At 36.7% G+C, this 13063-nt stretch overlaps 1 protein-coding gene across 1 annotated transcript in view; it reads left to right on the plus strand.

Annotated features, from left to right (window-relative positions):
• The first annotated feature begins 6680 nt into the window (after positions 1-6680).
• The window catches only part of LOC126064783 (olfactory receptor 10C1-like), a 36651-nt gene continuing 30268 nt past the window's right edge, over positions 6681-13063 (plus strand). The window contains exon 1 of the mRNA XM_049864114.1: positions 6681-7643. Coding sequence (XP_049720071.1) covers positions 6681-7643 — 963 coding nt within the window. The remainder of the gene's footprint in view (positions 7644-13063) is intronic.

A 13063-nucleotide genomic window follows, 5' to 3' on the forward strand; every position in this document is an offset into this window, starting at 1 on the left:
AGCTCCCCTGGGCCCAGACCTAAGCCCGGCACCAAGGTTACCTGACTGGGACACTGGCTCCAGGCTCTGAAAACAGTCGCTGCTTCCCCGTATTTGTTCGTTCTCTGTCTCTAAATCTGTGTTTGTTGTTCAGGGTTCGTAGATTTTTATGTATGTGATTGATTCACTTGTTTTTCTGAGTCTTTGTTGCAAGAGGGATCCGGGGTAGCTTCTACCTAGTCCGCCATCTTGGCCCCGTCCTCTAGATTTTAATATATAATTGATTCACTTGTTTTTTTTGGGTATTTGTTGTAAGAAGAAGGCAGAAAGGGCCTGACCATTCTGCCATTTTGGCCCTGCCTCCAGGTACATACTCTCTTTGTATCTTTTATATAGTGAGCATTCAGTACCTTGCTCTGTTCTTTCACTCCACTAATATATACCTTTGGCTTTCCATTTTCTTGTACTTACTTTTGACACAAACAAGTGGGTACTTCATGGAACTCATATGTAACCAGGAGAGTATTGAGATTTATTAATTTTAATTCGTTATAATATTTGGAGAAATATTAACTGCATCATATAATATGACAAAATTTTTATAGCTATTTTGGATAACTTCTTGATTCAAACAAAAATTAAAATTTGAATATTTTATATTAACAGGAGTGGGCAAAGAATTGGCTATAATAACGTTTCACTTGAATTCACTTTGTACTATGCACACAGTCTGTGACTGCAATTTCCAGAAATATAGATCATTCATTATATTTAACTGTTGATTAATCTGCCATTTCATCTTTGCTTCTTTTCCTTCCTAAATATTAACATTTATCTAAAAATAATTAGGGACAGACCTCTCCATGACAATTCCTGAGAGACAGAATCTGACTGCTTCCTGACAATGAGAAGAAAATAAAAGTGTGCAGGAGATAGGAGGAGCAAGATAAGGGTTCAGAACAAAGAGGATAAGTGAAATATAATATAGTCACATCCCATTGTTTTCCAGGAATAAGGAAGGCTCAAATATATCATTTCATAATCAGCACAACCTTGTATAGCTCTGTTTTTGTTTTTGTGTGGAGCTGCAGGGGAGGACGTGCTGCTCTCCCATGAGACACACAGTCCTCCTGTGATCAGCCATGGTCCCTAAACACAACAAAGGATTTCAAGTGCACAGTGTCAGAGGTGAGGATGGGTCATATTTATATCTTCTGAATGTTGGCTATAAGGGGAGGGTGTAGAGAAAACCAAGGAGTGCCTCACCAGAAGCTGTAGCTATCTACTTTTATTCCCCTCAAATGTTATGATTTGAGGTAGGTGACATACCTGATGTCTTAAGTAAAGAGTGGCTGCGGAAGATGGAAGATGAATGTGTGATGATGGGCAGTGATACTCAAAGCAGATTTCAGTTCTGATTATTATTTTAATCAGTTATTCTCTGCTTCTCCAAAGAGAAGAGCAATTCCTACCATCTCTTTCATAACACTGCTGTAAGTTGTTCTAAATTAAGTATTTCATAGGTAATTGATATACCTCCTATTTTGGAGAAATAGACATACCTAGATTGCCCAGTACCTGATGATCTATATGATAGGACAATTTCTTCTGAGCTGTTATAAGGTATCATTGAGCTGCATATTTGGTCTTATGGGAAAATTGTGGAAATTAATGGGCAATCATCTCTGTAATGACCAATTTACTTAAATTGTATCTACTATTAAAACATTTTAGAAATAGTGGTTACATAATAACAAAGACTACCATTTATCATGTTTGTTGTATGTTAGGCACTGTACTAAGAGTTTAATATTGAATGTCTAATAGAGCATCACATGTTTCTTTGGCTGATAGGAAATAAAGAAATGTCTCATGAAAATACAAATGATTAAGGAACTGAACAAGTCAAGGAACATTTCTAATTATGAGGAGCTCCTTTTTTTTCTTTCACCCAAAATGAATCACTTGTGTTGGATTATTTCCAAAGGAGAACCATATAGAGTGTTCTGGTCTCAGATGTTGTGTTTGAATAAGGTGGTATGTGAAATCAAGCCATCAAGCTATTAAAACTATGTTATTTCCGTACTCTGTTTTTTTTTTTTTTTTACATCCAACTGTCATTGAAAGTTCATCTCAGTATTTAAACTTTCAGAACTTTTCCAGTGTTCAGTGGCCACCTAATCTTTTATAACATTAAATAGGAATCTATAAGATATGATAATTAATTATGGGGCACGAAACTTCCTTATCTTGAGATTATATCACAGTGCCTCTTAGAATGACCAGATTACTAACTTTTAATATAGCTTATTATATACGTTGATAATAACAGTGAATATTCCGTGCAGTGTTCTATGCGTTCATTCATGTGAAGCTTTAAAACAGCAGGAGGTTTTGACCCTGCTAAGCTACATTTTAATAACCGTTTCTTACTTTTTATTCATGGTTTTTCTATACAATGTTTGCATTTGTGACTCAAAAGAATTCAACAAAAAAGATAAGAAAGACTTCATTATTCTTTCTTTTAAAGAAACGATGGATTAGAAAACCTAAGTCCAAAAAATGTATTAGGTGAGAGACAAGAGCACTATCCTTTCTGCAGACCCTTGACACCTATCTTGAGCATCTTACTCTCTTTCCACGGGCAATGATGAAAACAAACACTCATAGTATGTACACAAAACTGCCTTTTATTATACAGACATCAAGCTCCTCAAACTAAGGCCAAGAGGTGAGGAATACAAAAAGCAATAGAAAGTGTAATTAAAAAAAAAAAAAACAGATTTACGTGCTTCAGTAATAGTCCAAGATACAGAGAAGACGACACTTCTACTATATTTTTTTGTGTTCTCATCTCTAGTCAGTCCTATAAATTATTTTAACATGATTTAGTATTTCTAGACAGACTACTATTCTTTGACATTTTAAATATTCGGAGCACTGACAGACCTTCACTACCTTATTTTTCAGTTGTTGTTTCTGAACTCTGAAGTTTTAAAATGTACTTACCATGAGATTAATGTTTTTCACTCATCCTCTAAGTCCCAGAAATATTAAATGATTAATAGCACGAGATGGTCTTTATGCAGTCAGCCATTCACCAGTAACTCCCTTCTTTCCCCAACATCCCCTGACCCCCATTCTCAAAACAGACATTTGCAATTTCCTGCTACAGTTTAAATGCAGCAAGGGTATTCATGATGTCACTAGTTAGGAAAGGGTCAAACAGTCTCTTGTTCTCTCTGGGGTCTCCCCCTTACCTCCCTCCATCAGTATCTCTAAGGAAGTTGCAGTTCCTCCCAAAGGTGAGAAGGTATAACAAGTAATATATGTATTTGTAAATTTAATTAACAAATGGAATAACAGCCTCACCACATCCAGGATTTCCTATGGAACAGAATAAACTGTTATTGAGTCATGGTATTTGAGAAAATGTTTTGGGTAGTAGAAAAGATAAGTAAGCCATAGTCTTTGTTGCCTCAGCCTTAACAGAATACCATTGCTTCGTGGGAAATATAAATATTAAAATTAATTATAATGTCAGAAACATTTGTTAAGTGTTTTAATAAAAATGTAAAAACATTCTAATAGACTTGACAATTTGTAAGAAAATTTTCTAATAGTCATATGTATTGAGCCTCATACAGAATTGCTATTTCATATTTAACCATGTCTTGAATCAGTCAACTTTTTCTCCATCCTTAACTTTTTGAAACTTTTACATAGCTCAGCTATCTCTCAAGTTAGTAGATTAAAGTGACCTATAACACGCAATTAAGTTTACCCTGGAAAAAACACTCAGATGGCATTTTTATGAATGAATGTATGTAAGTAATATATGTATATGTATGGACTTTTTGCTTTTCGTCTCTGCATGTTAGCAGATGAGTAGAAAAGCATAAATTGAGAGAAAGATGATAAATAAGAGGAATTGACAGCACTGGGTTTTTATCGGGGATTATGATGTAAAATTTCCTGAGAGGTTAAGTATATGAAGATATATTATTGTGACATGTACATATATGTGTACACATGTATAAAACCAAAAACCAAATCTATTGTTGTTAAAACAATTCTGACTCTTAGCCACTCTGTAAAACAGAGTAGAACTGCCTCGTAAGGTTTCCAAGGCTGTCATCTTTACTGAACCACATCACCACCTCTTTCTTCTGCAGAGCGGCTGGTAAGTTTGAATTGCCAACATTTTGGGCAACCACTTAACCTCTGTGCCACCAGGACTCCTCACACATGCATAGAGGCACTCCCATATCTAATACTTGTTGAGTGCTTAGTCACTTTCTAAGTACTTATGGGAATTAGTTCACTTAATCCCCATAGAAACCACATGGAGAAGGTACTATTTTCACTTCTTTTATAAACAAGCAACATGAAGAACAGATATTTTAAATAAATGTTAAATTTGACCCAGCAATTAGAAGACTGTATTTGGATTTGAACCCAAATAGAATATCTCCAGAAACTTTTAACTACTGTGCTATTTAGTATACATATGATTGTGTGTGTCTGTCTTGGTGTACAGATGTGTGTATATATAAAACACGTACATTTTATACTTTTGTTTTGGAGAATTCACCTATTGCATTTGTTTATTCATAGTGATTTGAATTCTCCAATTGAATGCTTTTTGTTTATATATATTTACTTCAAATGTATAGTTAACATAGAATAAACAATGAAAGTCAGGAAAAGTATTTTATATCCCATTTCTACCACTTGCTACTTTTCTGCCTAATTTTGTAATATCTTTTCATCTTATCTGAGTTCCTTTTATTACATATAACATAAGTTACCACTATGCCATCTTTTCTGCTAGTTGTGGAACAATTGTTCAGTGAACTGTTTAATCACCACTAAAATGCATTGATTAAAGAATTGTTACCTTGGAAAAAGTTATGATTTTTAAAATTTAAAAAAAATTAAAGGTAAAAATACTTCTTGCAGAAACATGGGTGCTGATGGCAAGGAAGATCAAATCTGTGAATTACATGACAGTGGCTTCATGATTAAACCAGAATCTCCTAAATTTCTAAATAATTAAATGATGCATAGAGCCCAAAAAAGGTAATTTAATACTACTAAATACTTAGTGTCCTGGGGGCACAGTGGTTAAGAGCTATGACGAGCTACAGCTACTAACCAAATGGTCAGCTGTTCAAATCCACCAGTTGCTCCTTGGAAACCCTACAGGGGACTTTTACTCTGTCCTAAAGGGTTGCTATAAGTTGAAACCATCTGGACGGCACCTAACAATAACAGCAAATACATAGATGAGGATATATGATATGGTTTCTAAATTATGGACCAAAACCTTATACAAATATAAAAACTCAAAACCTGGATGTAGATTCAAGCTACCATATATGAAAATGATGAAAGATTTTGTTTGATGATTTTCCCAAGGAGGCAACAATGTTGGGTTTTGCCAGACACTATCTGATAACTAGGAGCCCTGGTGGTGCAGTGATTAAGAGATTGGCTGCTAGCCAAAAGTTGGGCAGTTTCAATCCACCAGCCAATCCTTGTAAACCCTATGGGGCAGTTCTACTCTGTCCTATAGGGTCGCTATGAGTAGGAAACTACTGGATGGCAACAATTTTTTTTAACCAACGCCTGACAACATGACCTCAGGTAATAAGGTTATGCTAATGGACAGATGGAGTCCAGAACATTGGAAGTCAAATCCCCTTATGTACTAAAAGATGCAAGTAGTTTGATATGACTGTAACATGGGATCCATTTGTGTAAGGGGTGTGATAGAAGATTCTATCCATAATTAGTGACCTGGTTCAGATATGTTTTCTTAATCACATTAAGAAATTTGAACTTTAACTGTAGACAATCATAATTTTCATTTAGTAAAGAACATTATGATAGAGAAAAGATGACAGATGAGAAATATTGACGGTAAAGAAATTAGTTACAGTGATGAAATTTTCTCAGTAGTACAGTACATATATGATATGAGTGGCTGTAACACAGTCTTCACATGGCTGCCCCTCCTTGTCATTCAGCTCATGGGTCTCATTCTTCAGAGCCCTCTGGGACCACTCAACCTAAATTGGTCAGTTAACAGCACATACCCTGGTTTTAATTCTATGCATTGCACCAATTTTTTATTTACTAAATGATCATTTAATTTCTGCTTTCCTTCACTAAGCTATAAGCTCTATGTGGGGAGAGATGTTGAATTTGATTCGTTGCTGAATTCCAGGACAGAAAGCAGTAACTGCCAAATATCCTGTGTTAAATAAACACCTGTTGAATGAATACATGAAATGCATGAAGAAAGAAATAAAGTCACTATCAATAGAAATGAGGAGGCATGGATAGATACAAGACATATCAGAAGACATTTATTTTGTAGTATTTCATGATTGATTAAGGGGGGGATGAAAAGGGAATTGTCCTGGAATTTTTTTTTTTTTTTTTTTAACACTTCAGTGACTAAGTGTATTTTGGACACATCTGCTAAGAAAGTGAGGATAGAAGACTATTTGGGTTTGAAACTGTATGAGGATGGGTGTAATTTCAGAACTTTTGAATTTTAAAATTGCAGGTCAGGAATCAGTGAACCTTATTACTTCTCTGACTTACCAGAGCTCTTTAAAGGTAATACAACAATTTGTCTCCCTCATCTGAAGGTATTCTTCTGTTGTCTTTGACTTTCCCTTTTTCAGGTCATGAACCTCAATTGTTCCTCGTGGCAGGATTATGGCATGTCTATCAAACACTTTGCATTTGCCAAATTCTCTGAGGTCACTGAAGACTGTTTCCTCCTGTTTACCGTCATCTTACTCATGTTCTTAGCATCAGTGATAGGAAATGCTCTCATAGTCCTCACCATTTGGACCAACCCAGTCCTCCACACTCCCATGTACTTCTTCCTGGCCAATTTGTCCCTCTTGGAGATTGGCTACACTTGCTCTGTCATACCCAAGATGCTGCAGAGTCTTGTGAGTGAGGCTCGAGGGATCTCTCGGGAGGGCTGTGCCACACAGATGTTTTTCTTTATATTATTTGGTATTAGTGAATGCTGCCTTTTGGCAGCCATGGCTTTTGATCGCTATATGGCCATATGCTCCCCACTCCACTATGCAGCACGAATGAGTCGTGGGGTGTGTGCCCATTTGGCAATGGTTTCTTGGGGGGTGGGATGCATGATCAGTCTGGGCCAGACCAATTATATTTTCTCCTTGAACTTCTGTGGTCCCTGTGAGATAAACCACTTCTTCTGTGACCTCCCACCCATCCTGGCACTTGCTTGTGGGGATACATCTCATAATGAGGCTGCAGTCTTTGTTGTGACCATCCTTTGCATTTCCAGCCCATTTTTACTGATCACTGCTTCCTATGGCAGAATTCTAGCTGCTGTACTGGTCATGCCATCACCTGAAGGCCGCCATAAAGCTCTTTCCACCTGTTCTTCCCACCTCCTTATAGTAACACTATTCTATGGCTCAGGATCTGTCACCTACCTGAGGCCCAAAGCTAGCCACTCACCAGGAGTGGACAAACTCCTAGCCCTTTTCTATACAGTGGTGACATCCATGCTCAACCCCATCATCTATAGTTTACGGAACAAGGATGTCAAGGCAGCCCTCCGAAGAACTCTCAGCAAGAAAAAAGTTTTGACTCCTAGTCAGGTATGTGAGGATCATACAAATTTGTTCTTTAGAATGGGTGCACACACAGCCCAAAGGTTAACAAACAAATTAACAAAATACTGTGCACTCTTCTTCCTGTCTTGTAAGGTGCTTCTTTAATAAGAGTAATTGTCATGTTGGAAACATCTATGTACTCACAACTATAGTCCTGATTGTTAACTTCTGAAAGGAAGTTAGATACTGGAAAATTTTAAAAGGTGAGTCCAACACTAGTCGTGTTTCGCAAAATATTTTAGTCTAGGCACAGAGTATAAATTGCCAAGTTATATCTCAGAAGGCTGGCAGATTCTCACTCGACATTCTTAGGCATTTTCTTGCCCCTGACAGACTTGCCTGACTTTGCCCTGGTTACTAGAGGGCATGTTTCCACATATATCTGTCCCATATAACTTTCAATTTTCTAATAATTGCATGAACTGCACTATATTCTAAAATAAAAGAAAGGTTTTAATAACCTGTTCAACTTTAGTTATTGGTTGAGCCCCAGTGGCATAGTGCATAAACATTGGCTGCTAACCAAAAGTCAGTGGTTCAAATCCACCAGCCACTCCTTGGAAACCCCATGGACAGTTCTACTCTGTCCTTTAGGGTCACTATTAGTCGGATTTGACGTGACAGTAAAGGAGCAGGTTAGTTACTGGTACATCATATAGAACCAAAGATGTCTTTTGGTGAGCATGTGTGATGGTTAACGTTGTGTGTCAACTTGGCTGGGTCTCAGTAGTTTGGCAGGCATATGATGCTCTGATCACTTCCATGATGAGATTTGACATAATGTGATCACCTCCCTGATGGAATCTGCTGTGAGTAGCCGATCAGTTGAATGGGAGTCTCCTTGGGCGTGTGGCCTGTATGGAATGTAAGTGGACATTTTGGCAAGGCTCAGGAGCTGTTCTTCATTCTGGATCCTACAGCTGGCTTCTGTTTGTCTGACCTCCGGTTCTTGGGTCTTGAGCTAGCCGCTTATCTGTGTTCTTGCCTGTCTATCTTAGGATTCGTAAATCTTCTCAGCCTGTGAGCAAGAGCCCTGCTTTCTGACCTGCCTATCTTAGGTTTGCCAGCCCCTGCAGTTATGTGAATCAGGAGAAGCCTCTATCCTGACCCATGGACTTGGGGTGTTCCAGCCTCTGAAACTGCTTGAGCCATTTCCTTGGTATAAAGTCTAAGACAGAATGGAAACCATAAAGATATGTAAACATGCACACACACACAAAAAAGCAAGGTGTTATGTTTTAGAAGTATTTGTTACAGAACATTAAAGGAAAAATATGGGAAATTTTAATCAAGAGCTCCTATGGTGAAAGTGCTTTAAGAGAAAGAGAAATAATATTAATATACAAGGATGAAAGAAGAAAACTGAACTAAAATAATTACATAAATATTTTTCAAGATTTTATGTAATTAAAAAATATTACATATGTACAAATGAATCCCCACTCAATGTATTTGGAGATCATCCAAAGACTTGCTCTTAAGAGAAATGAATATAATGACAAGACAATTCAGTAGCTCTAGGTACCTATAAGGAGTTCCTCAGTGGTACAAATTGTTAACACATTCAGCTTCTAACTGAAAGGTTGGAGGTTCGAGTCCACTCAGACGCAACTTGGAAGAAACACCTGGTGACCTATTTTGGAAAAATTAGTCATAAAAATCTTCTTGGAGCATACTTCTACTCTGACACATAGGAGGTTAGCATGAGTTGGAATTGACATGATGGCAACTGCTTAGGAACCTATAAAGGTATTGCCTTGGATTTGAACATTTTAATGTTTAATGTTTTACATATCTATATTATCATTTATTAAGTTACCTTAATATTTTCTGTGTTAAATATTCCTGGATTATTGATGATAGTTAGAAATTATTTACTAACTTTGATCCCCATACTTTAAGTTGTTTGATTTCCAAGAGCCTTTGGTGCACGTTTTTCTCAGCACTGACTGTAACAGCAACGACAATAATGATGATTACCATTTACTTCATAGTCTCAAATTACCAACCCTTAGTTATTAATTACTAAGGAAAAAATTAAATATTTGGTACCCTGAAGGCACTTTCTTAACAAAGTCATCACAGTTAATATACTGATCTCATATAGTCTCTGTTATGATAAACTGAAAAGGACAAAATATCACTTCTGTGGTATTATTGCCAAAAATGTATAACTTCAATCTTCTAATGTGAAAACATTAACCAAGCCCAAATAAAGAAATGTTTTGCAAAAAACTGGCCAGTATTCTTCAAAAGTGTTGACTCACAAAGACCCCATGCAAGTGGATTGTTCATCAGGATAGACCACGTTAGGTCACAAAAGAAGTTTCAGAAAATTTAAGAAGATTGAAATCATGCAAAGTGTTTTATCCAACCTCAATGGAGTGAAGCTAGAAATCAATAACAGAAAGAAAAACACACTGTAAAATATACAAACATACAGAAAGTAAACAATACACTATTAAACTACCAGTGGATCAAGGAAGAAATCAAAAGAGAAATCACAAATTTCTTAGAGTCAAATAAAAATGAAAGCACAACAACAAAAACTTATGGCATACAATGAAGGCAGTACTCAGAGGGAAAATTATAGCAATAAATGCCTAAGTAAAAAAGATCTACAATAAACAGCCTAACTTTACAACTTGAGAAACAAAAAAGAGAAGAGCAAACTAAGCCTAAACCTACCAGAAGAAAACAAATAACAAAGAGCAAACCAGAAATAAATGAAATCGAAAGCAGAAAAACAATAGAGTCAAAAGAAACAGAAGGTAGTTCTTTGAAAAGATCAATAAAATCAAAAAGCTTTAGAAAGACTGATAAAAAACAGAAAAGATGCAAATCACTGAAATGAGAAATGAAAGAGGAGACATTACAACTGAGCCAATAGATCATGCGAATCATGACAGAATATTATGAACCACTGAACCACAACAAACTGGATAATCTAGATAAAATGGAAAAATTCTTAGACTCACACAACCTACTCAAACTGACTCAAGAGGAAATGGAAAATTTCCACAGACCCATAACAACTGAAGAGATTGAATCAGTGATCAAAAACTTCCCAGCAACAACAGTAGCAAAAAGTTCTGCATCATATGGTTTCACTTGGGAATTCTACTAAACATTTAGAGAAGAATTAACACCAATCCTGTTTAAACTCATATAAAATGTACAGAAGGGAAGAATACTTCCTAATTCATTCTATGAAGCAAATAAAACTCTGATAATAAAACCAGACAAAGACACCCCTCAAAAAGAAAACTACAGGCCAATATTTCTTATGAATATGGATGCTACCACCCTCAACAAAATACTATCAATACACTGCAAATTTCCTAAATCGCTCTGTTGGCCTGGCATCTTTTTTGTGGATTCTTTGGGATTTTCTGTATATAGGATCATATCATCTTCAAATAGAGATAATTCTACTGCTGTTCCAACCTGGACACTCAAGTACAGTTTTGAATGGAAGTGGCGATAGCAGACACCCTTGTCTTATTCCCAATTTCATGGCCAACAACAACAAAATCAATTGGGTTTCTATACAGCAGCAAAGAGAAATTTGAAAGGGAAATTATGAAAATGAATCCATTTACAAAAGCGTCTAGGAAAATAAAATACCTAGGAATAAATTTAGCCAGGAATGTGAAAGAATTACATTATAAAAATTATAAGACACAGCTAAAAGAGATTAAAGAAGAAATAAATAAATGGAAAGATGCTTTGTGTTCATGAATTGGAAGACTTAATATTGTTAAGATGCCAATACTACCCAAAGTGATCTATAGATTCAATAAAATCCTGAGCCAAATTCCAAGAGTTTTCTTTAAAGAAATGGAAAAGCCAGTCTTCAATTTTATATGGACTAGCAAGAGACACCAGTAAGCTAAACCAATGTTGAAAGAGAGGTACAAAGTAGGAGTCTCACACTTCCTGATTTTAAAACGTATTAGAGAACTACAGTAATCAAAACAGCTGTGTACAGATGTAACAATAGATATATAGACTGCATCCAACCAAATGCTGAAATTATAGAACCATATTATACCACATGCAAACAATTTTGCTGAAGAACATTCAAAAGTGGCTGTAGCAGTATATCAACAAGGAACTGCTAAAAATTTAGGCTGGATTCAGAAGAGGATGTGGAACCAGGGATATCATTGCTGATGTCAGATGGATCCTGGCTAAAAGCAGAGAATACAGGAAAGATGTTTACCCGTGTTTCATTGACTATGCAAAGGCATTTGACTATGTGGCTCGTAACAAATATGGATAACATTGCAAAGAATGGGAATTCCAGAGCACTTATTTGGGCTCATGAGGAACCTGTACATAGATCAAGACGCACTTGTTCAGACAGAACAAAGGAATACTGAGTGGTTTAAAGTCAGGAAATGTGTGAGTCAGGGTTGTATCCTTTCACCTTACCTATTCAATCTGTATGCTGAGCAAATAATCAGAGAAGCTGGACTATGTGAAGAAGAACAGGGCATCAGAATTGGAGGAAGACCCATTAACAACCTGAATTATGCAGATGACACAACCTTGCTTGCTGAAAATGAAGAGGACTTGAAGCACTTACTAATGAAGATCAAAGACCACGGCCTTCAGTGTGGATTACAGCTCAACATAAAGAAAACAAAAATCCTCACATCTGGACCAATAAGCCACATCATGGTAAATGGAGAAAAGATTGAAGTTGTCAAGGATTTCATTTTACTTGGATCCACAATCAACACCCGTGGAAGCAGCAGTCAAGAGTTCAAAAGACTCATTGCTTTGGTAAATCTGCTGCAAAGAACCTCTTTAAAGTGTTGAAAACCAAAGATGTCACCTTGAAGTCTAAGGTGCACCTGACCCAAGCCATGGTATTTTCAATTGAATCATATGCATGTGAAAGCCGAAAAATGACTAAGGAAGACCAAAGAAGAATTGATGCCTTTGAATTGTGGTGTTGGCAAAGAATAATGAATATACAATGGACTGCCAAAAGAATGAACAAATTTGTCTTGGAAGAAGTACAACCAGAATGCTTCTTAGAAGCAAGAATGGCAAGACTGTGTCTTACATACTTTGGACACGTTGTCAGGAGGAATCAGTCCCTCTAGAAGGACATGATGCTTGGCAAAGTACAGGGCAGCAGAAAAGAAGAAGACCCTCAATGAGATGGATTGACACAGTGGCTGCAGCAATGGGCTCGAGCATAACAACGATTGTAAGGATGGCGCAGGACCGGGCAGTGTTTTGTTCCGTGGTACATAGGGTTGCTATGAGTCAGAACTGACTTGAGGACACCTAACAACAACAACAACAGTGTAGACTGCATAGAATTGAGAGTCTAGAAATAAACCCACACATCCATCGTCAGCTGATTTTTGACAAGGGTGCTAAGGACA

The sequence above is a fragment of the Elephas maximus genome, chromosome 1 (assembly GCF_024166365.1).
Source record: "Elephas maximus indicus isolate mEleMax1 chromosome 1, mEleMax1 primary haplotype, whole genome shotgun sequence".
Taxonomy (NCBI): domain Eukaryota; kingdom Metazoa; phylum Chordata; class Mammalia; order Proboscidea; family Elephantidae; genus Elephas; species Elephas maximus.